General features: G+C 60.5%; 2 protein-coding genes across 18 annotated transcripts; both read right to left on the reverse strand.

The window, feature by feature from the left end:
• Window positions 1-141: 141 nt before the first annotated feature.
• On the reverse strand, window positions 142-13,200 carry PUF60 (poly(U) binding splicing factor 60). Of its 15 annotated transcripts, XM_024250654.3 has the most exons (13): window positions 12,745-12,824; window positions 11,147-11,298; window positions 8,080-8,163; window positions 5,590-5,685; window positions 5,369-5,458; window positions 4,429-4,479; window positions 2,136-2,297; window positions 1,956-2,048; window positions 1,625-1,838; window positions 1,355-1,545; window positions 1,092-1,227; window positions 672-907; window positions 142-584 (listed from the first exon to the last, which is right to left on the reverse strand). In XM_024250654.3, exons 2-13 carry the CDS (start codon window positions 11,279-11,281, stop codon window positions 285-287), a joined length of 1,788 nt encoding a protein of 595 aa, XP_024106422.1. In that variant the 5' UTR covers window positions 11,282-11,298; window positions 12,745-12,824; the 3' UTR covers window positions 142-284.
• Window positions 13,201-16,501: 3,301 nt separating this feature from the next.
• On the reverse strand, window positions 16,502-24,034 carry NRBP2 (nuclear receptor binding protein 2). Of its 3 annotated transcripts, XM_024251590.3 has the most exons (18): window positions 23,653-24,032; window positions 23,055-23,177; window positions 22,877-22,978; window positions 22,684-22,773; window positions 22,461-22,501; window positions 22,256-22,350; window positions 22,114-22,137; window positions 21,958-22,041; window positions 21,824-21,879; window positions 21,625-21,720; window positions 20,571-20,703; window positions 20,355-20,457; window positions 20,211-20,261; window positions 20,001-20,136; window positions 18,908-18,961; window positions 18,748-18,811; window positions 18,600-18,655; window positions 16,502-18,510 (listed from the first exon to the last, which is right to left on the reverse strand). In XM_024251590.3, exons 1-18 carry the CDS (start codon window positions 23,779-23,781, stop codon window positions 18,442-18,444), a joined length of 1,506 nt encoding a protein of 501 aa, XP_024107358.1. In that variant the 5' UTR covers window positions 23,782-24,032; the 3' UTR covers window positions 16,502-18,441. The 3 variants fall into 3 exon arrangements, 2 of the variants coding, with proteins under 2 accessions (XP_024107358.1, XP_063582981.1); XM_063726911.1 differs by lacking the exon at window positions 18,600-18,655 and having other exon boundaries at window positions 23,653-24,034; XR_010141358.1 differs by lacking the exons at window positions 16,502-18,510; window positions 18,600-18,655 and having other exon boundaries at window positions 20,001-20,104.
• Between the last annotated feature and the right edge of the window lie 153 nt (window positions 24,035-24,187).

A 24,187-nucleotide genomic window follows, 5' to 3' on the forward strand; every position in this document is an offset into this window, starting at 1 on the left:
CAGGTCTCGCCCACGGCGGGCCCCTCCTGCCAACACGGAACAGATCCAGAGACCACCCCCCGACCCCTACCTCCTCACCCTAGACCCCCTAAAGAGACACCCCCAGGATGGGTGACAGGACCGACGGCAGACACAGGGACGTTCAGGGCCAGCAGCATCCGCACCTTTATCCGCACTATAGACTGGGCTGGGCAGAGTGCGCCTGGCCCCGGGGACACCACCGTATCACTATAAAACCCAGAGGAAACAAGGAACAAGTGCAAGTCCGGGGAGAGGGGCCACTGTCACGCAGAGAGGTCACTGTTATCAAAACGCTCCTGGTCGTACACTTCAGCCACCACCTTGCGGCCAGCAAACCAGCGGCCATTGAGGGCCTGGATGGCCTTATGAGTCTCGGAGGCTATGGAAAACTCCACAAAGATCTTGACAATGATTTCCGCATCCTCCTCCTCGCCTTGTTTCTCTTGGTAGATGATGACGCGGTTCACCGCCCCGAACTTGCCACACTCCTCTGTCACCTCCCCTTCCAGGTCATCATCGATGTCCTTGGGGTCCACCATGTTGCGCAGAACCATCACAGTAGACTGTGGGGCAGGGCCGAGGGGAAGACAGCTGAGCACTGCGGCCCTGCCCCCTACCCTCCCCCACCACCACCCCGCCCCTCTGCCCACCTCCTGCTTGCGGAGCAGCTTCTGCATCACCATGTGGCGGGCGCTACTGCCCGAGATGCTCATATGCTCCTGCTCGCTCAGCATCTCTGGCCGCTCTGACTCGGGAAACAGCTCCTCTTCTTCCTTCTCCTTCTTGGGCTCCAGGAGACCCAGCGTCGGAGGGCTGGCCAGGATGGGGTTCACCACTCCCACCGAGGGGATGGTGACCGGGATAGGAGGACGGGCTGGGGTCACACCTGCAGGAAAACCAACCAGGTCCATCAGTCACTCCCTACCACCCCCCTTCCCAGAAAGGCACAGAGCTGGCCCGCCCTGGGCTCAGAGGGTTGTGCCCAGACCAAAAGGGCCAGGCAGCTGAGGGCAGCGAGCCTAGAGATGCCAGGACAGGAGAGGAGAGGATCTGGTACCACTTAGACTCACCTGTGATGACTCCAGGTGCCTGGGCAGCCATGACGGCCTGGGGCAAAGTGCCCAGGGGCTGGGCCAGGGTCAATGCTGGGGACACTAGTCCAGGTGTACCCAGGGTACCCAGCACCGCTGCTCCGGCCACTGCTTCCTGCAACCCAAAAAGTCACCGTGCTCAGTCCCTGGTCTGGCTACTCAAGACCACCTTGAATCAGTCTCCAAGGAATCAGGGGCCGGCCCGCCCACCCTCAAGCCGACACAGCTGTGTGGGCCCTCACCTGAGCTGTGATCTTGGCAGTGGCTGCAGCAGCTGCCACAGCAGCAGCAGGTGGGAGGCCTCCAGGTGTGGCGGGTGTGAGTAGGGGCATGGGCGGTGTGACGGCCTTGCCCACCCGCAAGTACTGGCCACCCAGGTCAAAGAGGTTCATGGAGGACACAGCATCTTGGGACGACTGGGCCTTCTCATACTCTGTGGGCAGGAGCAGCAGTGAGCAGGGCCAGCCCCAGCCTCAGGTGGCCCCCATCCCGCCTCAGCCGCCCCAGCTCACCAATGAAGCCGTAGCCCTTGTGCTTGCCCGTTGTGGGGTCCCGGGCCAGTGTGCAGGACTTGATCTTGCCAAAGGCCTCAAACACACTCTTGATGTCATCGTCTGAGAGGTCCTGGTGCACAGAGGCCACGTAGATGCGGTTGAAGGCCCGTGCCTCCTCAGCCAGCTGGTCTATGATGGGCTGGGCCTGCCCTATGTTGCTGGGTCTGCCCACCTGGGGAAGAGGTGGCGAGATGGAAAGACCGGTCAACCCAGGCCCAGCCACAAAAGGCTTCTGTGGAGGAGCAGCCCTGCACGCCTGCGGGATCAAGGCCTTGGCTCCCTGCCTCACCTTGATGTTCCTGCCCCCCAGCATCACCGAGTTCATCTGCTCCAAGGCCAGCTGTGCAGCTTCGGGGACCTCATACTCCACGAAGGCAAAGCCCTAGACACAGGGACACACCTGTCAGGCTGCACGAGCGCAGGGGTGGGGGCGAGCCCAAAGTGGCCGGGGTGGACCAAGCCTGCTGACCTTGTGCTTCATGGTGACGGAATCCCAGGACATGTCGATGCTCTTGATGGGGCCAAAGGGTGCAAAGGCCTGGCGGATGGTGTCCTCCCCCAGCTCGTAGTAGATAGAGCCCACGTAGACACGGCACATGATGGCCAGCGCCCGCTGCCGCTGAGCCGCCATCTGCAGCAGGACAGAGGGGAGAGAACCGCTGGCTCGTCAGGGGTGGCAGGAGGCTGGGCAGCCCACTCCCCTCCTGGCCCACCCACTCAGCCCTGCTGTGGGGAGGGCTCCCCACATGACAGGGAAGTGCGGGCTCCATCCCTGCAGTCAGGGTGTGGGGGTCGCAGGACCCCGCCACCCAAAGAAGGAAGGCCAGGCCCAGCGGCAGGACAGGACGCACCCCAGCCCGCCAAAGTCCCAGGCAGACTGTGGCAGCAAAGCCGACAGATGGTCAGGAGGCAGGGCTGTGCGCCCTCCCACCCAGACCACCCCTCCAGTCTGGGGGCTGGGTATCCCAGGCCGGGCTGGGAGATCCTCCCACTGTCCCAGCCAAGGACCACGACAGACGAGGGAAGGAGGAGCCATCCAAGCTGGAGGGACCCACTGGTTTGGTGGCCAGAAGACAGGAGGTCAGAAGACAGGGCAGCCACTGCCCAGAAGAGACCCCAGGGGAGGAGCTCAGGAGCCAGATGGGGGCTCCCTGAAGAGAGAACGAGGAGCAGCTGCTCATGCGGGGCCAACTCAGGTGGGGGCTCATGCTGTGCCTTCCCAGTGCCCTGCAACTCCTCACAAAGGAGCTGCCTGGAGCCCGTGCCCGCAGCCGAGAGAGCGGGCCCAGGCGAGACCACTGGCCTGGCCCCCGGGGGCACCATGAGGTAGCAGAGACCCTACGAGAAGCCCCCAGGCTCCTTAGAGCTGGTGACAGGCCTGGCAAGTCCAGGGCCTTGGCTGTGAGCTTGGCTACTGCGCTGAGGGACCTCCCCACACCCTCAGGGACGGGTTCTCGCCCCTGCCACCTCACAGGAGACGTGCCAGGCAGGGGACTTTCAGAGCCACACGCAGTGGGCCACAGGGAGACTGTGGGCCAGGGCAGGCAAAGCAGACAGCTGGAGCCAGGCCCTGCCCCTCTCCACAAAAGGCCTTGTGGCCAGAGACCAGTTTCCCTCTTTAGACATCAGCTGGCCTAATGCAGGCCAAACCTCCCCATCCAGTGGAGGGGGCCTGGAAGCATCTCTCCACATCAAGGGACTTCCCAAGGTGAGGTATCTTCCTTCAAACTAGGCATTCCCTGAAAACAAAGACTGTGTTCTCCTCAAACTGGGCCCCCTGACAGACCTCAGGCTCCCCACTCAGAGCAAGGCCCCCCCAAAGGTGGAATCACATCCCCCTCACGCAGCAGGCTCCCCAAACACGAGACCAGGCCTGTCCCTCAGGTCATGGTTCCCCCAAGACAGGGCCATGTCTCCTTTTCAGTGTGGGGCCCCACCCCCAGGCGGGCCAAGAGCTCTCTCCCTGACCAGACCCCCAGCCCGGGCTCCCATTCAGATGCTTCCCAGAGAGAACAACGCGTGTGTTGCCCCATGGGAGCCACACACAGGGATGACCCCTCTGAACAGAGGCTCCCAGAGAAGGGGCCACATCTTCCCCTCAGAATCCCCGAGATGGGACCTGGCCTCCTCCTGAGCCTGCCTCTGGGGGAAGGGAGGGACACCTCCTTCCCAGACTCCTCTGCCCACCACAGCCAAGGCCATAGCCGTGGCCCCTGCCTCCTCCGCCCTGGCTGCGTGGCCTCTGCCCCTTGCTGACAGCCAGGCACGAGGCCCTGCTTGCCCTTCCCTTGCTCGCTTGGGTCCCCCCACCCCCACCCCATCCAACCATCCTCCCTCCAGGGTCTGATGGGGCCATGAGTTAGGACCCCTCTCTCCTCAGGGGCCTGACCCCAACCCAAGAGCCAGGCAGCCTGGAGACTGACGGGGCTGGAGGCCGTGGGCGCACCCCGTGCGTGCAGGCGGCGTGGGCGCAGACGGGCCTGGTGCCGGCAGCTACCCGCCCTGGCCGGCTGCCCTCCGCAGTTACCTGGCCGATTAGTTTTAAGGTGGGCCCTCAGAGCAGATGGAGGCCTCCCCAGGGGCGGTCCCGGGTGGGTGCCCACACCACTGGCCCCACCACGCCTGGCGCTCTGCTGCGCTCGTCCAGAGCTGGCGGGCAGGGCCGGCCAGGGGAGCAAGGTCCCCAGCACGTGGGCTGCACTGCCCCCCTCTAGCCCTGACTAAGGACATGAGCCCCGGAAGAAGTGAGCATTTCTATTGACCGATTGCAAAGGTGAGAGAGGATCTCCAAAGCCCATTGTCACTGCTGCCATCTGAAAGACAGTAAAGACAGAGTTCAGTCTGTTGGAGCCGAGCAGTCTCCCGCTCTCGTCAACACCTCACGCAGACAGCGGCAAGGCCCGGAGTCCCCGCCCTGCCAGGGAGGCCGCCTGCCTTCCCACACTGCCGGCCGCCGGCACCTGCCCAGGGGGGCCGCAGCGCCCCATGTGCCCCGCCCTGCAGCCTTGCAGCTGGGCCGGCTGGGGCAGAAAGGAAGGGAGGGAGGGAGGGAGGAAGGGAGGGAGGGAGGAGGGCAGTGGAGCGCAGTGAATGGCCAGGACATCTCCTGGCAGCGTGAATGTCTGAGGGCTGGGCGGGGGGTGCGTGAGGCTCGAGGCCCAGGAACCTGTTGGCCTCATACCGGCCTCTTCCCATGAAGGTATCGCAGCCTCCGGCCACAGGCCTGGAGCAGGGCCCCAGGGGAGGTGCCTCCAGACTGTCCCCTCAGTCCTGGGGCTGAGCCCAGGTGGTCTGGACTCACTGCAGGGGTGAGGGCCTGAGCAATCTTATCCAGGCCACGGGGGCAGGGAGGCCCGCGCCCCGCATGCTGCCACCATCGGCTGTGCACAGCTGGGGCGGGGAGCACGGGGGAGACCAGAGGCCACAGTGGGAAGACCAGGAAGGGGAAAAGGGTAGAGCTACAGCCAAGCAGCCAAGAAAGGGGCTGCGGCGCTTTCGGGGCTCCAGCGAGCAACAGGTGGGAAAGGCTGGGCCACTCGTGCCTCAGAGAGGACCCTGGGGGTCCCGAGCATGAGTCTTTGAGAATCGGAGCACTGTAACAGCTTGCGGGGACGGCCGCAGGCACAGGAGGAGGAAGAGCGTGAAGAGGAGGAGATGGTGGTGGTGGTGGGGAGGGTGGTGGAGGCTCCGGCTGGGGCTCACCTGCAGATTGGTGAGCTGCTGCTGCTGGTGCGCGATGGTCTGCTTCACCAGCACGCTCTTGATGCTCTGCTCCATGGCGTACTTCTTGGCCTGAGAGAGGTGGCAGTGAGGAGCACTGGGGGCCCAGCCCATGGGAGACAGGCCTGCCCCGCACCCTGCCCCTGCCCCTGCCCCCAGTTGACTGTCCCACACCTGCAGTGCCCTGGGAGGTCCATGCTCACCTTCTGAAGGGCCTCCTGCTGCTCGGGCGTCAGGGGCGGCAGCCCCAGCTTGGCGGCTGTGCTCTGCCCGTTCTCCATCTTGATGGAGTCTGTGCCCTGGTAGGGGAGCAGGGGAATCCGTCAGCAGCAAGCTCAAGTTCTCCTTCACATGGCCCCAGGAGTGCCACCCCACCTGTGTCCCAAACACTGCACATGGGCTCTGGCCCAGCCCCTTCCCAGAGAGACAGGGCCCTAGCACAGACTGTCCCCTGCCTGGCCTGGACTCAGGCCAGCCCTTCTGACATTGCTGTCCCCAGCCCAGGCCACTGTCTCCCCCGGGACCCATGGGGTAGAACACAGACTGAGGCAGGCAGGTGCCCTGGAGGCCCTGGGCCAACCCAAGCAGTTGTGGGGCCCAGGCCACAGTGGCCTCCTCGGGAACCACCAAGATAAACAGCTGGAGGCAGGAAAAGGGTCCAGCCCCTTGTTGTCAGTCTGACCCCAGAGCTGCTATCACATGCCCTGCAGGAGAGCCAGCCTCAGCTGTCCTCCAAGGCAGGAGAAAAGGGCCACGGCTCTCTGGACGTTCTGGGACTCCTTGCTCCCAGGCTCCTCCGGGCTTCCTCACAGTCCCTGCCACAGACACAGGCTCAGCTTCCCTGGAGTTTCAAGGGGCCCACCCAAGGAGCAAATACAAGGACCTCTCTCCCAACAGTGCTCCCCCCCACCGTCCCCGCAGGCACTGTGCACACCTCCCAGAGAACACAGGCCTCTCTCGGGCCACACGAGCCCTGCAGAGGGCTCCAGCTCGCTTCCACACACTCTTGCATGGGCTGTGCCTGGCCCACTGGGAGAAGCCAGGAGCAGACCCACTGGCACCGTAGCCAGGTGGGCCTGGGGACCAAGAGGCCCTTGGGCAGTCACAGCCACTGCAGACCCAAACTGATGCCAACCAGGATTATGTTTACGTCCCTTCTGTCAAAATCCATCTCTAAGCTTTTTGCAGAGAGAACGCAGCTGTGTGAGCAGGGAGGCATGGCCAACAGGCCCATCAGAGTGTGGGGTGGGCAGACAGCATGCCTGCGCCTGTCCTCCAGCTCAGCAAGCACAAAGATCACTGGCCCACCAACTGGGCTCTCCGAGACTTCCAGACACAGCCTTGAGGGACAGCAGAGAAGAAAGAAGGGTCCCCAGCACAGAAGTGATGAGCAAGGACAGAGGAACACAGGAGGCAGGAAGGGACAGGCTGGCCCAAGCCCCAAGAACCCCCTCCTGCCTGCCAAGTGCTGGGATGCTGGCCCAAGCTCAAAGGGCAGGAAGCCCTGGAGACCCCTCCCCAGGCAACCAGAGCCCCAACCCGTCCCTGAAGGTCAAAGGCTGGCTGTGGGTGGCACCAGGTGCCCCAGTCCGGCTCACACCAGGCCTGTCCTCATCACCCTCAGCACCAGGTGCCCCAGTCCAGCTCACACTAGGCCTGTCCTCACCACCCTCAGCACCAGGTGCCCCAGTCCGGCTCACACTAGCCCTGTCCTCACCACCCTCACAGCTGGCCCCAAGCCCATTCCTCCTTAGTGGGAAAGAGGGCCCAAGAACCAGAGGCTGGGACTTGAGAGCAGGCTGTCACCATGGTAATCAATGCCAACCCCCTCAGCCCCCAGACACTTTTCAATCTCCTCTTTGTCTTGGTAAACAAAAGGCCCTTCTCCCACCAACCAATGGCCGGCTGGGCGCCAGCCAAGGGCCAGGGAGCACCAGCCCCCACATCTCCCAGGATCCAGGCTGCATACCATGTCCCAGTCCCACCCCCTGAACGTGCCTAGGGGACCAAGAGGAGGGCCCAGCCCCAAGAGGCCGCCAGGCCACCTTGCTGAGGCCCCGCTGGAATGCTCTGGAGGCGGGCACTACCATGGAGAAGCACAAAGAACCCGACTACCCAGCCACAGGCCCAGCTCCACCTCCGAGAGGACCTGCTCCCAAGGCTGGGCCATCAAACAGACCAAGACCCACCTGCACCCACTCTGGAGCCTGGGGCCAAAAAAAAATGGGGAGGGCTGAGTCCCAACCAGACCTGTGCTTTGATTTGCGCATTGCTTCATTGTTTTATTTAAATTAAAACACAGAGGTCTGAAATGAAATCTGTACTTCTGGCTCCTAAAGCACTGCACGTTCTGGAAACCTTGGCCCCCCCTTCCAGCAAGACGCTGATGCCTAAGAATGCGTGAGCTCCAGGCCCCGGCGTCCCCGCCCAGCCAGACTGTCAACAGGCCCCGCCTGGTGCTTGGAGCAGGGCAGATGCAGAGGGCAAAGGCCAGCTCAGTGGCTGGGTGGGGAGGGTGCAGGGCTGGCGCGGGGAGAGGGCCGTGGTCCTGCGGGCAGTTGTCTGCCCAAAGGGTTCCCGAGGTTCCTCCCGCCCCGCCCCCAGCCAGCCCTCTCTGGGCCCAGGGACGCACAGGCAGGCGGGCGGGCGGGCAGGCGGGCGGGCCTGAGGGAGAGGATGCTTAAGGTCAGTACCTGTGGAGGTTTCCATTTGTCTCCCGCTGCCACCACTGCCGCCGCCGCCGGCTCGGACCCCCCTCCTTGCTGGCCATTGACCTGCTGCAGGCAGGAAGGAGATGTTGTAACGGACAGGCACATCACCCCACCGCCCAGGCCTGCTCTCCTCCCGAGCTAAGGGCTGAGCTCCTCACGGATAAGGGAGGCCGGGCAGGGAGGCATTCCCGACACGACCCCCCAGCCCAAACTGCCCTCTCTTTACACCCACCAGCACGCCCAGGGACCCGGTCAGAAGCAGAGCGGAGCCTGGGCTGGGCCAGGGCTGCCAGCGAGTCCCAGCGGGGACGGGGAGGAGGGTAGAGAGAGCTGTGCTCCTGCCCCAGGCCAAAGAAAGCCATCCTCTCCTGCCGGCAGGCTGGACGGCCAAAGAAATCGGCTGGGTGTCCCCCATGCCCTCCTGAGGCAGCAGCGGTGCCTTCCTGGCAACCTGTACACACCTTGGCCAGCCCACAACTCAGCCCCAGCCCCAGTGCCTTCCACAGGCTCTGGCCAAGCCCAGGTCCCAGTTCTCTCCTGAAGACACTTTTAAGCAGCATGGTGGGCAGGGGTCTGGATGCGCAGGCCTCCCTTCCCTGGCAACAGAACCATCCAGAGCTGTCTCGCAGGAGGACGGCCAAGAGCTTGGCCCTTTGCACTCGGTAAGACCCACACCTAAGGGGGCACAGGAAGGAGGAGCAGCTCCACAATGGTCTTGAGGGATGGCAGGGCAAAGACAGGCCACGGGCAGGAGACGGGTAATGCTGTGGGGGTCGGGAGATGGTGGAAGGGCCTTGAGACCTACTCTACTTTCTCAGAGGCTGCACAACGAGAACCAAGGCAGCATGCAGTCACCCCGCTCCCAGCTCAAGGATGAGACCCACAATATCTAAGGACAGAAGAGATCAGGGTGCCCACCCTTGGAGCCATGTGCACAAAGCCAGAGGCTGGGCTGACCCACCAGAGTGTCCCAGGTCCTCCAGCCTCCAGAGGAGGAGCAGCACCACCAGCCCAGCTGCACTGGGGAAGGCCAACCCAGCCCGTGCCTGGAGCTGCTCCCAATGCTGCCGGCATGGGTGTGCTCTAGCTGCCCAACTCAGCCCCACGCTGCCTAGACACTGCACCCCGGAAAGACTGAAAGGAAACAAGGGCCCCTCCCACTGCATGCACAGCCAGAGCAGAGGCTGCCTCTTTTTTTTTTTGAGACAGGGTCTGGCTCTGTTGCCCAAGCTGGAGTGCGGTGGTGCAACCACGGCTCACTGCAACCTCCGCCTCCTGGGACTACAGGCACGCGCCACCACACCCGGCTAATTTTTGTATTTTTGGTAGAGATGGGAGTCTCCATGTTGCCCAAGCTGGTCTCAAACAATCCACCTATCTCAACCTCCAAAGTGCTGGTACTACAGGCGTGGACCACTGTGACCAGCCAAGGCTGCCTCTCACTGCCCACAGCAAGAGATCACTTCACGACCAGTCTCCAGATACCCGTGAACAGGGTGAACTGAGGGGCACTTTTGTAACTTCCTGCTCCCCCAAATCACTGCACTAACCAACAAGTGAACCACAACAGTGTTGACAGTGGGATGTGGCTCAGAAAAAATTTTCTTGGGAAAAGCCGGCCCACTGGCGCATTCTACACAGGACACCCCACGCCATTCCTGGCAGATGGAAGTTCCCAGCTGCATGGAGCTTAGGGTTCTGTGCTAACCAGATGCTGAGAGAGCCTGGAGGAAACTGGTGTTTACAATCGCAGCTAGTCACGTACTGCCATCTTTAGGCAATTAAAATGGCATCTTTATGGTCAGGATGCCCCCCAGCACCAGGCAGCAGTGCTTGGAGGGATGGGAAGCCCCTCTGAGGGGCAGCACAGCAGAGGGGCTCTGGGGTGCCAACTCTGGGACTGCCTTTCCTCAGCCCAGAGCAAAGAGGAGCATTTCCATCAGAAAGCAAGAAGAGCAACGTAGGGGCTGGGCGTGGTGGCTCACACCTGTAACTCCAGCACTTTGGGAGACCAATATAGCACTTAAGACCAGCCTGGACAACACAGCAGGATGCTGTCTCTATGAAAAAACAGTTTTTTTAAAGTAATGTGGCCAGACACAGTGGCTCACGCCTGTAATTCCAGCACTTTGGGAGGCCAAGGCAGGTGGATTGCTTGAAGTCAGCAGTTGGAGACCAGCCTGGCCAACATGGTGAAACCCCACCTCTACTAAAAATACAAAAATTAGCTGGGCATGGTGGCAGGCGCCTGTAATCCCAGCTACTTGGGAGGCTGAGGTGCTACCATGAATTGCCTGAACCCAGGAGACAGAGGTTGCAGTGAGCCGGGATCACTCCACTGCACTCCAGCCTGGGCGATAAAGCAAAACTCTGTCTCACACACACACACAAAAGTAATGTGGAGCGAATGACTGAAGGTCCCAAGGTCTCAAGGCTTCAGGCTCCTCAGCTGGGAATGGGGACGGCCTGTCTCCTAGGGGTACTGTGAAGATTCAGTGAAATCCCAGCACCACCCCCCAACCCCACAACCTGCAGTCCCTGCACATGGAAAGCAGCAAAGCAAGCCACAGGTTCCAGCACTCATCAGTATTGTTAACAACATCCAGTGTCACATACCCAGGGCAGAGCTGGCTGCAGGACACTGCCTTCTATCTGTCAGTTCCCTTCACACAATGAACACTGCTTACTGCGTGCCCAGGCTCCACACTGAGCGCTGCAGAGGCAGCAGAAACGAGAGACAAGAGAGAAAGACGTCTCTCTCAGGAGCCTGGTGTCAGCTGCCAACAAAGAATGCCAAAATCAAAGATGACTTCTGTGGTTTACCAGCATTACGAAGAAAGCACAGGATAAGAAAGGAGTGGCTATGAGGTGTGCCAGGCCATGGCAGCCAGGGGGCCTCTCTATGAGGTGACATTGCAGGCTGGGGCCTACAGGAGAAAGCAACTGGGACCCCAAGGGTGATGACCCCAAATGAGAGCTGGTCCAGCTGTCAGTGAAGAGAAGAACGGAGCCACGCATCAAAGTGAAAAGATGCATCCAGAAGACCTACCCTTGCTGCGAAGAGGCAGCCGGCCTCATTCTGCAGCCACCAGGCAGAAGGCATGCCCACGGGAGGGGAGGCCCTTCTGCATCTTCTGGCTTCCTTCCCCACCAGGCCACTGTCAGCCAAGTTCAGCTGCTCCATTCAACCTCCCATGAGAGCTGAAGCAGCATGAGACAGGGGACAGGCTCTCATCACTGTGCCCAACCAGGACGGTGGGGAACAGACAACCCTTCTAGAAGCCTTTCCATCCCAATGATTAAAAGAGGAATGGTTAGAGCACAGGCTACAGCTCACTCCTGGAACCTGATGCAAGCCTGAACCCTGACAATAAAAAAACATGTATTAAACCGAACAGAATTTGGATGGCAACAAACACCCCAACAGAGAACCCGTTCATGGGGTCAGTTATGGCCCACGTCCACCTCAACAATGACACCACCTATCTGGCACCACGCCACAGGAGACCTGAGCCCCCATTTAACCCTCATGAGCACAGGGCGCTGTTCTGCGGGTGCTTGGGGAGTGAGGTATCCACTCTCCTCCTCCACCTTCCCGTGTCCAGTCCTTGTCTCTGAGCCTCCTCCTCCTTCACCATCAACTCTCTGACTGCTGCCTAAAGACAGTCACCAGGTCCTCAACCCTTACATCCTTTCTTTCTGGAGTGCCCCTCAGAGGTCACTTATTCCTGTGGCTTCAAGAGAAAGAACATGGTAGAAAGCGTGGAGTCAGCCAGCCCTGTGAATCACACACTGGGCTGCCCTCGCAAGCTAGGTATCTTGTGCAAATGCCTCTCTCCCCCTAGTAACTGGTTTCTGCCTCAGTGGGACATGGGACCAGCCCGCCCGCTGGGGGCCTGGCAATGGCAGTCTAAGGACACTCCCTGGTCCTGTCAGTCCAGCCTTCAGCCATTTGCCCAAACTGTCTTCTCAAACAGACCTTATCCCATCCCGCTGGGTGTGGGCTGGGGGGAGGGTGACAAGTAATACAGGGATAAACTGCGGCTGAGAAAGGTCCAAAAGGGGATTAGGTCCTATAAGCTAAGTGGTGAGGAGGAAAGACCAGACTTCATCGCACGTGTGTTGTGTGCATGGGTGTTCTCCCTCTATGTTAATAACGCCTGCCCTGCCAGGGGAGGTGTGCACTGAGCAGAGCAGGGGGCGACTCACTCCTCTGGATGCCCACACAGCTCCCTAGGGCGCCCAGCAAATGGCACCCTGGGTGGGAACTGGCCTCTGGTGCGCACTAGACCTCCAACTGCCTGTCTGGTTCCCCATTGCGTCCCAAATCCTCCCGTAGAGCTTGGGACAATGCGATTTCTCGAAACACGTAGGGTGAGAACGCACGTTCTTCTTTCCCAAGTGGAGACAAGAGAATGGAGATAACCAGATCCCTCTACAGCACCGGAGAACGAATTCACAGCTGCAGGCGTAGTGAGCCAAGGCCACCCCATGCTCTGACATGGAGACCCCTTTCTACAGGCCCCGTCCCCTTCTGATCCCATCAACCCGAAGGCCCACGCATCACCCCCAGGACCCCCCTTCCGTCGTGACCACGGCGCACACCCCTGTCGGCAAAGGGAGGACGACGACCCCCGCCTGCCGGACCTAGCGGACAGGAACACGACCCCGTCAGGTTCGCCCGCAAGGGCCACACGCCGCGCCCAGGCCCCCGCCCCGCCCCGCCGGAAGCTGGGGTCCACAGGCCGGAAGCTGAGGTCGCGAGCCGGCCGCCGGCGCGCGCCCGCCCCGCCCCCGCCTCACGCGACGCGGGGACACAAGGGACTCCGCGTGGGACCTGGGAAGACCGCCGCGTTCTTGCGAGGCCCTCCGCGCCCAGGCTGGGTCGACGACCCGGCCCCGCAAGCCGAGGGCCGCCCGCGGTCATGGGGGGCTCACTTACGAGAGCTATGGTCGCCGTCGCCATCTTGCGTCCGTCGCGGCCGCCGCGCGCACCACCCACTCTTGCTCCTTCCGCTGTCTCGCGCAATCTGGGCGCCGGCGCATGGAACTCTCGCGAGGAAGGAGATAAGAACGCGCTTCCGGAACGGGGAGGAACGGTTAACGCCCTCGGGAGGGGCGACGGAAGGGGCGTGCTCTTGGGCGGGCGAGGGGCGTGGCCCGCGCACCTTGGGCGTCTGGGGCCGTGCGCCGCGGGACTCGAGTTGGGCGTGTCTCTCCGCGTGGTACCCTTCGCCGCCCGTCGCCCTTGCGGCCACTGCTACGCTTCTCTTTTCTGCCTTTTTTGGAGAAAACGCCGTCGCGGGCGTCGTCCAGAGGCTCTCCCCCAGGAGGCAGGGGAAAGAGCGGGGCCCTCCTGGGCTGGAGGAGTCTCGGGTGATGAAAGTCCCGCGTGTTTCAGGCTCACGTCGTGAGATGCGTCGTCCCCGCGTCGCGACATCCTTGGGGCCGGGAGGCCTCGCTCAATTGGCAGCCTTTTCTCCTTCCAGGGAACCGATGACCGTAGTTTGGCTGACATCAGTCGCTAGGCCCGCAGCCCGCAGGCCCCCTTAGTCCCCGAACTGGCATTCATGGCCCAAGGTGTCTATCAGTACTGCTGGGAAAGCTGCCTGTCCTGGACATTTGCCATCTGCTGCACCCGGTCCCGAGACCCCAACTCGGTCATCCGAAGAAGCCACATCTGTAAGCTCAGGCACCTTCAGCTGCCTGAGGCCACAAGGCATCCCGGGCAGGCCTCCTTTCAACCCTGGGAACGTTCAGAATTTAATACAGACACCTCTACTTAAGTAGGGCAGAATATTCCCCGCCTACCTCCTGAAACCCTCTGAAATTATAGGAAAGGGGTTTTATAAAGACAAACACTGCAAGGGCAAAGAGCTGGGATATTGTAGAGCTGGAGGAAGGTGGACAGCGAGAGCTACTCCAGCCCACCCGGCTATGGAGGCCAGTGTCTTGAGGGTCGTGGGTGAAAGCACAGCTACAGAAAGGAAACCCCAGACCTCTGTCCCTACCCACCGGGGCTGGCAGGCACTGCAGTGTCTGAGATGGGAACTCCGGGAGAGGAGCTCTGAGGCCCCGCTCAAGCAAGGCCCTGTCTGAAAGCCTGGGAGTAAGTGAGACTCTGGGTCCTATCCCTGCCTCCACCCCTGGGCTGGGTCTGACCACCCGCATGCCATCAGGCTTCTCAGAGGGGAGGGCTCCTCTCTGCAACAGCTCCTAGCTCAAAAGAAAAGACTGGCAGGGCAGCTAGGGGCAGAGTGTTGCCCAGTAGAATGGCCCAGCCAGATCTCTGGCCTCGAAGCTCACCAGGTCATAAGCCCCAGCCACTAAAAGCATCTCACTCTTAAATGCAACTGGACAGCCCAGGATCACCAGACACCTGAGAAAGAAAAGGGACTCAGAAGAAACAGAGACAATAAAGGAAGCCGAAGAAAAATGAAAACTAAAATGCCATTCTCAGAGATATTACAGTCAATAAAAAGGAACTGGGGGCTGTAGAGAAAGAAACCTCAGGATGAGAAAGAGCTCTTAGAAATAAAACATGAGGGGAAAGTGAGCAATTCAATAGGCTTTTAAGATGAAGTCTTCCAGAATGTATAATGACAGAACCAGATAGCTGGAAAACAGAATAGCAGTAACACAGGTGGGTGCTCTTAGGGCCAGCCTGGCACACAAGGCCTCCACAATGGAGGGGGTGGATGGGAGGTGGGGGTGCTGGTCTGCCACCATCACCAGAGGAAGCCACAGGCACCACCCTCTGGGGACACCTTCCCTTGGCAATAATGTGCACGCAAGATGCATGGTGCCCAGCACTGTTCTTACACACATTCACTCATGGGATCCTCACAACCCAGTGCGATGCAGTGGATACAGCTGTTATCCCCGTTTTCACTGATGGGCAATATCACAAGGCAGGGAGCAGCAGTAGAATGGCTCCAGAGCCTGTGTTCTTGCCGCCACCATGACTGCATCTCAAAAGAGAAGTCCAGGTCAGGCACAGTGGCTCATGCCTGCCTTCCCAGCACTTCAGGAGGCTGAGGTAGGAGGATCACTTGGACCCAGGGGTTCAAGACCAGCTTGGGCAATATAGCGAGGCCACATCTCTACAAAAAATAATTTTAAAAAACCAGCTGGGCATGGTGGCACACGCCTGTAGTCCTAGCTACTAGAGAGGCTAAGGTGGGAGGATTGCTGGAGCCCAGAAGATGGAGGTTGCAGTGCTGTGTGATCACACCACTGCACTCCAGCCTGGGTGACAGAGCCAGACCCTGTCTCAAAAAAACAAAAAACAGAAACAAAAACTCAAAAAACAGAAGTCGAACATCTAAATAAATTGTCCAGAAAATAAGGAAATGAGAGAAATCAACAGAGATAAATCAAGAAAATTTCCTAGAACCAGTCATGTTTTCTGAACAGTGGGTGAAAGGGAAGTTGTATATCAAGACACATCATTGAGAATTGCCAAAGTAACGGGGCAAAGGAAAAGAAGAGATCATAGGTAGAGTCAGAATTCAGAAAGGCACAAGAGTTCTTGGAACTAGAAGAAAATGACACGATACCCTCGAAATCCTGGGAATAAATGGTTTTCAACCAAGCCAAGCTTTTTGTAGCTAGTTACACTGTCAAGCATATGTGAGGTTAGCATAAAGACAAACAGGTAAAGACTCCGCAACTTCCTGTGCACCCTCTCAGGAAACTTGGAGGATGGTCCTTCTCAAACAGGGCAAATGAAGGAAGAGGAAAGCATTCCAGGACACTGGTGAAGAGTTAACCCATGCTGACAGCTGGGCTGTAAGTCCAAGAACAAGTAGCCTGGGCAGGGGGCTTGTATGGTGGGGGCTCCATGAAAAGAAACTGAGCAGTCAGTTATGTGATGAGTCCTCAGCTGTGACAGGATCCTCATGCTTCTTCAGGAAAGTCTAAAGATGAATCAATGACAAACACATATAGAAAACTAGGCAAACAAAAAATAGGCAATTATTAACTCCAGGGAAAACAAAAAGTTGTGCAAGAAATGCCATCCTAGAACACCCTGTTCTCTCCTGAGACGTGTGGTAATGAAGCTGTAATAACACCCATGCAGCTGTGATGCCCATAACACTGGAAAGATGCCACCAGGAGATTGAGGCAGGTGACTGCCCTCCTCCCAGAGGATGCCGGCTGGGGACATCTAATGTAGAAAAACTAATAAACAGGACTAAAAGCATGCTCATGATTTTGAAAAACATGGATTTCAAATGCCCGAAGAAACAGTTAAGAGAATTGAATTTGGAGAGGATCAGAGTAGGAGCCTGCATTTGTTATTTATTATTGGCCTCAAAAAAAGAAAACCATTCTACTTTAAAAACAATACACATATAATTCTGAAAAGATAAAACTTAGGAAAAATTCAACAGAGACATGATTAAGTGCAACAATGGTAGTATTGATGCTTTTAAGTTCAGTTTAATCAATAGTACAATGTTATGTATTTGCCACTGAAACCATTTAGGACCATGCATAATCAGACAGTTTAGCATGAGGGTTTCCATCTAGGATATGGAAATTACTTTAGATTGCTAATTTTGAGTTGGAAGGCGTGAGAATTTGAATAATTTTGTGAATAGTATTGGAATATTTAAGATAACTGAGATTCACTATTTTGTACATTTAATTTATTTGATATGCGTTAGTAAGTCTTGCTTTGGTTTTTGGCTTTTGGTTGGAGTGCTGTGGTCAGCAGAATGCCACCCTTCCCCAACAAAAGAGGTTCATTCCTTAATCCCTGGAACCAGTGAATGTTAGTTTACGTGGCAAAATGTGTCCTGCAGATGTGTTTAATATTAAAAACCTTGAGGAGAGAGATTATCCTGTATTATCTGGCTGGGCCCAACCTAATCTCATGAGTCCTTAGGGACAACCTTTCCTGTCTGCAGAGAACCAGAGAAATGGTTCGTGACACAGACTGAACCTGCTAGCTTTGAAGATGGAGGAGGGGGCCAAGAGCCAAGGAATGTAGGCAGCTTCTACAAGCTGGAAGTGGCCTTAGTTTACAATCAGCAAGAAAGTGGGGACCTTGGCCCTGCAACCGAAAGGATGTGGATTCTGCCAGCAGCCTGAAGGAGCAGGAGACGGAGTCTCCCCTAGAACCTCCAGGAAGGAAGGCAGCCTGCCAGCCTTGATTCTAGTCCAGTGAGACCCGTAGTCAGACTTCCAGCCTACAGAATTGCAATAAATTTGTGTTAAGCCACTAAGTTTGTGGTAAATTTTACAGCGGCAGTATAGAACTAATACAGTGGTGTGGCTTCCTAGTTGACATTTGAAATGCTTTTAAAAAGGCATGAATGCGCTATATTTATACATACAGTTTAAAATGCTTAAGGCCATTTCACTAAGTTTGGAATTGGAGGAGTGGCAAGCCGAGAATCAAGAGGCCAGAAAGGCAGGGGTAGAAGGCATGAGGGCATAGACATCTCTCAGACTGAGCCCGGAGTGCAGTGGGAGACAGGCAGGGAGCCAGGAGCTGACATCCTCAGAGGCCCAGGGAGCAGCTGCCCCAGGGAGGAGGTGCGGGAGGTAACATGGAGGGGGTGTGAGTCTGAGGAGCAGAGAGGATGTGGGGTCCCTGACCCCTCCAGGCCAGGGAGTGCATCAGAGAAAAAGCCCACTGGAGGGGTGCAGTGGCCAGAGGAGATCTGCAGAGGGGCTGCGGGTTCTGGTCTCCGGGTGGGTAAAGGGTCAAAGAGGTGGCTCTAGGGCAGAGCTGTGTGGGACCAGGGGCTTTGCTGACGACAGCCTCAACTCCAGACCTCTCTGTGGTCTGTTTCTCCTGCCAGGTCCCTGTTGTGCCCAGTGCCATGCCTGACACCTGCAGGTGTGTCACCGCTGGCTTGCTGTGCAGGCTCCTTGTGTGGGTCTGTGGTGCCAGCCGGGGATGGCTGCTCTCCCAGACCCCATGGAGCAGTTCCCTGGGCAGAGGTCTGTCCAGGGCTGACCCTCACCCCCAAGCCTCAGAGCTGGGGTTCCCTACAGGGCAGCCTCCTGCATGCTGATGAGGCAGTGGCCCTGGCCAGGCAGCCTGGGTAGGAACTCAGGGTGGAGAATGGAGGATATGGGAAGGGGTTCCGGGGGCAACCCTGATCCTAAGGACCTGGGAGGCCTAACGGCTCCCCCACACCCACCCCCCAACCCCTCGGCGCCTGAGGCAGGGTCAGCCCCACTCTCAGGAGGCGGGGGTTCCTTCACTACCGGGGCCTTTGTGCTCCCAGGCACATGAAGGAGGGCAGCCCCGCGGTGCTGGGGTCTCCCTAACATTGCCTGCCCAGGCAGCACCCCGGCATGGTCCCCTGGGGCTGGGGCTCCGGGTCAGGCCTGGGTCCCACGGTACTTGAGGAAGGTGCTCTCCAGGAAGGCGGCCAGCTTCATCCGGTCGTCCTGCGGAAGGAGGGAGGCATGGGGGATGGAGGAGCACGGCCTGCCCCGCGCGCCCCCTCCGCCAGGCCGCGCCGCACCGCCCAGCACACCTCGTGGAGGAAGCCGTAGTGCACGAGCTCCGAGGCGAGGTCCTGGGCGCTGTCCGCTGCGGCAACGGCGTAAGGCGAGGCATGAGGCCAATGTGCCACCCGCCGCCTGGGGTCACCGCCCGCCGCCCAGGTCCCCTGCCCAGCCTACTTGGGAGCAGGTCGTAGGTCAGCTGCCGGTGCAGCCGGTCCTCCAGCACCAGAAGCAGAGTGAGCTGGGGAGGCGGGGGGGCGTGGTCAGCTGGGGGTTCGGGGGTCCGCCACGCTCCCGCCTTCCCCAGGGCAGCGCCGCCCTCCCAGGCCCCGCTCACATGCCAGCGCGCCTTGTCCTCGCTTCTCTCCAGGTTGCACTGCATCTGGATGACCTGCAGCGGGGGAAGGCTGGGACTCACATACCCAGCAGCAAGACCACATGCCGCGGCCCCAAAGGGGCCGGGAAGGGACAGCAAAGATTGGAAAGGGGGGAATCTCTAAGAGGAGCCCATCTCACTGCTAGTGGCTTGGCGAGCTAAGGAAAGCTTCGAGAAGAGTCGACATTAGGGGCTGGGTACTGAAGGCTGAATAGGAGCTTTCACCGCGGAGAGAACAACTTGAACAAAGAGGGAACTGTGAGCATGGGGAAAGGGAGATTGGGCGGGACAGGACCGCACCGAAGTGCACAGTGCCTGCGGGACCAGGCCTCCCAGAGCCTGGGCGTCAGCTGAGGACTCCCATGATCTCTGCCGGCAGCCAGGAGCAGGCAGTTTGCCTGTTAGGACATTAATTCTGGCTGCACTGCACCGAGAGAGGCCCCTGGCCAGGAGGGAGCGCTGCAGGAAAAGTCTGGGGAGACACCAGGACATAGATGTCTGGGAATCAGCACAAGGTGGGGGATGGGAGGGGTGGGGGTGGGGGGGTGGGAGGGGTGGGGGTGAGGGGGTGGGAGGGGTGGGGGGTGGGAGGGGTGGGGGTGGGAGGGGTGGGGGGTGGGAGGGGTGGGGGGGTGGGGGATGGGAGGGGTGGGGGTGGGGGTGGGGGGTGGGAGGGGTGGGGGTGGGGGGGTGGGGGGGGTGGGGGGGTGGGGGGGTGGGGGGGGTGGGGGGGTGGGGGGGGTGGGGGAAGTTTGCTGGCAGGGTGGAAGAGCCCGGGTGAGTTCTGGAAGAAGGATGCTTGGAGTAGGTTCAGGGCAGGCAGCAGGATGCAGGGGAAGGATCTGAAGGGACAGGGAGCCTCCCGGAAAAGGAGTGTCCAGCCTGTCCTATAACCTCCATGACCCCACAAGGGGGTCAGCCTGGATCTGGTCTCTGGCAGCCAGGAGGAGAGCTGGGCTATGGGGATGCAGGCCCTGAGAGAAGGAGGGGCACCTCTTATCTGGCTGCTAGAAGGTCTGAGGGATGGCACTGAGCAGCAGGAGAGGGGACTCACCTTTCTGGTCTCAGAGTCAAAGGGCTCTGGCGTCGGGGTCTTGGCCTTTTGGACCTCCTCTGGGGGTGGGGCCAGCACACGGGGCAGCCCCAGGGGCCGAGTAACTGCAAAGTTCATCAGTGGGTAGATCCCATTCCTGGGGACACACCAGGGTGGCTGGGGGTTCAGGCCTGACAGCTGCCTGGCCCCCAACCTTACATCAGTTCTCACCTGACATCCTCCAGGAATTTGTCCAGTTCCATGAAGGAGACTTCCGAGTACCTGGCATGGAGGCGGGAGGCACACGAGGGGCTGGCCAAGGGCGCGGGGAGGGGAGGTGCGGGGAGGGGAGGCTTCTGGGTGCTGACTGCTCACCGCCACTGCAGCGGGGGCCTGCGGGGCCGGGGAAGCTCCGCCAAGACCGCGTGCAGGTCCATGGCCTTGGTCTTCTCCTCCACCACATTCTCAGGCATGAGGTCTGCGGCCACAGGAGCATCAAGGTGGTGTGCTCAGGCCGTGGGTCCTGCAGGGCCCCTTCCACGTCCCAACCTCAGCCTCCCCGGCCACCCCCTGGGCTGGCCTGCTGCTTACACTGGTGCTGGATAAAGCAGTGGGCTGCCAGGAGCTTCAGCGAGTGCACCTCGAAGAGCACGCGGTGGAAGAGGAGGCTGTGGGCAGAAGGCCGGTGGGCAGGGTCCCGGGCCAGGCAGCAAAGGATGAACTCCTGGGGCATGGGGAGGACAGGCTGGTGGTGTGCAGAGGCTCTCTGCTCTGGCCCCACAGTTGGAGGAGAGGTGGCCCCTGAGTTCCCCATGTCCCTCCTCAGGGACACACAGGACGTGCAGGGATGCCCATAGGGAGGAGTCCCAGCAGCAGCCAGGCCAGGACCTGGTCCTCTGAGCTTGAGGACAGCTGGGTTCTGGGATTGGAGCACCATGCTCTGCTTCCCTCGACCCCCAAAAAATCGTGGGGAGAAGCCATGATCCTAAAGTCACACCTGCAAGCCTCCTACCCATGGCCTTTTGATTAGCTCAGCTCAGGCCCAACACTGGAGACGACCTTGATGGGTCCCCACACTGTCCACATCTGTGCCCAGCCCGGCTCCAGCTCCCCACCAGCCCCATGCAGGTACCCCCATCTCCTGAGGCCATGGAGTTAAGTCTAGACTCCGAGCAGAGGGGGCTGGGGATGCAGCTTCCATCCCACACCTCTTTTTGCCTGCTTGGCACCCGCCGTGTCCCCCCACAAGCTGGAGCCTCATCACCTCCTGGAAGCTTAAAGTCAAGGACTTGGAGTGAAGCAGACCCAGGTGCAGATGTTGGCTCCACCACTTACACTAAAGCCTTGGGCAAAGGACTCATCTCCTCTGAGCCTCGGTTTCTTTATAAAACGGGCATGGTGATGGCAGCCACAGAGGGAGGGTCTCTCTTGCCTTCTTGTCCTTAGAATGTGCTGACCCCTTAGGGCCTTCAGGCCTGGAACCAGTATGTGCTCCCACTGAGGTCCTCTTTGGGAGGGGTGCAGACAGCTGTTATACCCCTCAACTGCACAAACTGTGATGTTCTCCCAGGTCTGCCTGGAGCACCTTGCTAGCCCTAGCTGAGCACGGTGAGCCAGCTGGGGAGGGGCAGGGCAAGCTGCTTACCCGCATGTTGGGGTCACTCAGCGAGTGCCTGGCGCGAGCAATGGCCTCCTCTGTGACCCGGGTGTCCCCGTTGGTCTGGATTTCCAGTACAGCCATCTGGGGCACAGAGCCAGATCAGGCATGGGGAAAGGACCACACAGGTGACCCAGGCAGGGCACAGGAGGACGGCAGAGCACAAGGTGGAGGGCGGGGGCAGTACCTCCAGCGCACACATCCCAAAGGAGAAGATGTCCACAGCGGTCCCATCGGCCACCTCTGAACAGGAGAGAGCACAGGACAGGTAGGAGAGAAGCGCAGGGCAGGCACGGGGCACCCGGACCCAGTGCCACTCACCGCCGTACTCTGGGGGGAAGAAGTGCAGGTTCCGAAGTTCCTCTCGCTCAGCGCGGATGGGGCTTCGGAGATTATCTGGAAGCGCTGTGGAAGGGCGCAGAGGCTCAGCCGGTGGGGACTTCTCCAGGACCCCATCCCCCCAGAGTCCGCACCTACCATTGGAGAAGATTCGATGCCACACTGCCAAGGGGCGGGAGAAAGAGCGGAGTTAGCTGCTGGGGCATCAGAACTCCTCTGCCCTTGGCTCCAGGCACCTTCACCTGCCCCGTTCCCCCACCCAGCCCTGCCCCGCCAGCACCGGAGCCGATCTTGATGAGGCCGTTGTGCTGAATGAAGATGGTGTCGCTGGTCAGGTTCCCGTGGATGATCGGGGGGCTGCAGGCGTGCAGGAAGCTGCAGACGTTGGGGAGGGGAGAGTAGGAGGAGCCGGTCAGGAGGCTCTGGAGAGATGGGGGCTCGGCGGCGCCGCGCCCAGGCCAGCCCAGGCCAGCCCAGGCCCTCACCTGAGCGCAGACAGGATCTGCGTGCACCAGCGCTTCCAGGCCTGGCGGCGGACGCACGACTCCGTCGGGTGGGCGCAGGAGAGGCGGCTGGGCCTGCGGAGCCCGCCCCGCATCCTCGCCCAGCCCCTGTCCGAGGCCGCCGGGCACCCCCTCACCATCCCAGTCCCCGAGGCTGCCCCAACCCCGTCCTGTCCCCGTGGCTGCCCCAGCCGGCTCCCCATACCCGGGCGTTCATGGCCTTGTGGTTCTTCTTGGTCTTTTTGAGGAATTGCTTGAGGCTGCCTGATGACACGTACTCTGTGATGAAGATGACCTGCAGGGTGCGAGCTCAGGATTTCCACCAGCTGCGGGTTCGTCCCCATGCCCGCCCCACCTAGCTGTGGTCTCTGCCTGCCCGGGGCCTTGCCCGTGCTCACCCTCGCGCAGGCCTCAGAAGTATCCAGCCAGTACTTGTGCAACTTCACGATGTTGGGGTGGTCCACCAGCACCAGCTGCTCGAACACGGTCTGGATCTTCTCCTGGGGAGGGAGGGTGGTCGCTGGGTGGTCAGCAGGTGGTCACCCAGGCAGGATGAGGAGGGGGCAGCTGTCTCACCTCGTGCGCGGCAAAGGCCTTCCTGTCTCCGAAGTGGAGCTCGTTCCACACCACCTCTACCCCCTCCTCTGTGTCCATGGCTAGGAAGGTGCTCTGAAGCCCTGGCATGTTCCCCTGGTTTACCTGGGGGTGAATAAAGGGTTATGTGTGCCCTGGTGTGTGTCAGGGTTGTGGGTGAGGATTTGGTCCCTGTCCACACCTTTCCAGTGGGCCCAAGCGTGGGCTGCAGGCCCTGAGCCACTCTGCGGGAAGGTGGGGCTTGGAGGGTAGCTGCCCCCAGAAGCCAAGGGCTCCTATCCAAGGGCTGGGCTAAGGGGATTTGGAGCAGGTTTCGGGGGTCGAGGGGGATCCCCAGGGAGCTAGTGGCTGAGTCCAGAGGCATGGAGAGCTGGTCCTGGGAGGAGACTGGCCCTCAGGGAATCCCAGGGCGGGCGCCAGGCCAAAGGGGTCCAGGGGTGGCTGATTCGCAGGCCGCGAGGGGCCGCGGAGAGGTTTCCAGGCGCCGCGCTCTCCCAGCGCCCCCATGCCCCGCGCAGCCCCCAGGCCCCTCTGGCTCTGGGAGGGCGGTGTCACCCCGTGCCCCAACCCCCGCGCCCACCTGCTCCCGTCGCTTTTGCCAGCGACCACACGGGCTCTCCTCCAGGATGTCGCTCTCGTCCTCGCTCTCGTCCTCCCGCTCCCGCTCCCGTTCCCGGGCCCGCCTCGGCGCCGGCTCCGGGGCCGCCATGGTTCGGCCGGCCCAGGCCACCGCCCTCTGCGCGATCCGCCGCCGGCGTAGCCTCTCCCGGCCCGCCCTGGCCCCGCGCCCAGCAGCCCAGCCTAGAGCCGCCGCCGCAGCCTAGAGCCCCAGCCCCGGCTCTGGGAACTGGGAGGCGCGGGCGCGCGGCGGACGGGCGGGGGCCGGGGGCGGAGCCGGCGAACACCTCCCGAGCCGCCTGTGCCTGCCGGAGCCAGAGCAGAGGTTCCCCGCGAGCTGCCGAGCCCGGGCCGCGCCCAGGCCCCGCCCCTCCGGTGGCCCCGCCCCGCGAAGCCCCGCCCCAGTCCCTGTTTGCTTCTCGTCCCCTAGGCCTCCTCCGCGAAGCCCCTCCCCAGGCCCTGTCCCCTCCTTGTCCCCCAAGCCTCCTCCGCGAAGC

The sequence above is a fragment of the Pongo abelii genome, chromosome 7 (assembly GCF_028885655.2).
Source record: "Pongo abelii isolate AG06213 chromosome 7, NHGRI_mPonAbe1-v2.0_pri, whole genome shotgun sequence".
NCBI lineage: Eukaryota > Metazoa > Chordata > Mammalia > Primates > Hominidae > Pongo > Pongo abelii.

Coding starts and splice junctions, on each gene's coding strand:
- PUF60 (XM_024250654.3), bottom strand. CDS start 11,281: ATGGAGCAGCTGAACTTGGCTGACAGTGGCCTGGTGGGGAAGGAAGCC. Junction 4,480..5,368: donor AGCAGCTCACCAATCTGCAG/GTGAGCCCCAGC, acceptor ACTGTCTTTCAG/ATGGCAGCAGTGACAATGGG. Junction 2,049..2,135: donor CCGTCACCATGAAGCACAAG/GTCAGCAGGCTT, acceptor CCCTGTGTCTAG/GGCTTTGCCTTCGTGGAGTA.
- NRBP2 (XM_063726911.1), bottom strand. CDS start 23,781: ATGGCGGCCCCGGAGCCGGCGCCGAGGCGGGCCCGGGAACGGGAGCGG. Junction 20,458..20,570: donor CTGCTTTATCCAGCACCAGT/GTAAGCAGCAGG, acceptor CTGTGGCCGCAG/ACCTCATGCCTGAGAATGTG. Junction 18,962..20,000: donor TTGACTCTGAGACCAGAAAG/GTGAGTCCCCTC, acceptor CCCCCGCTGCAG/GTCATCCAGATGCAGTGCAA.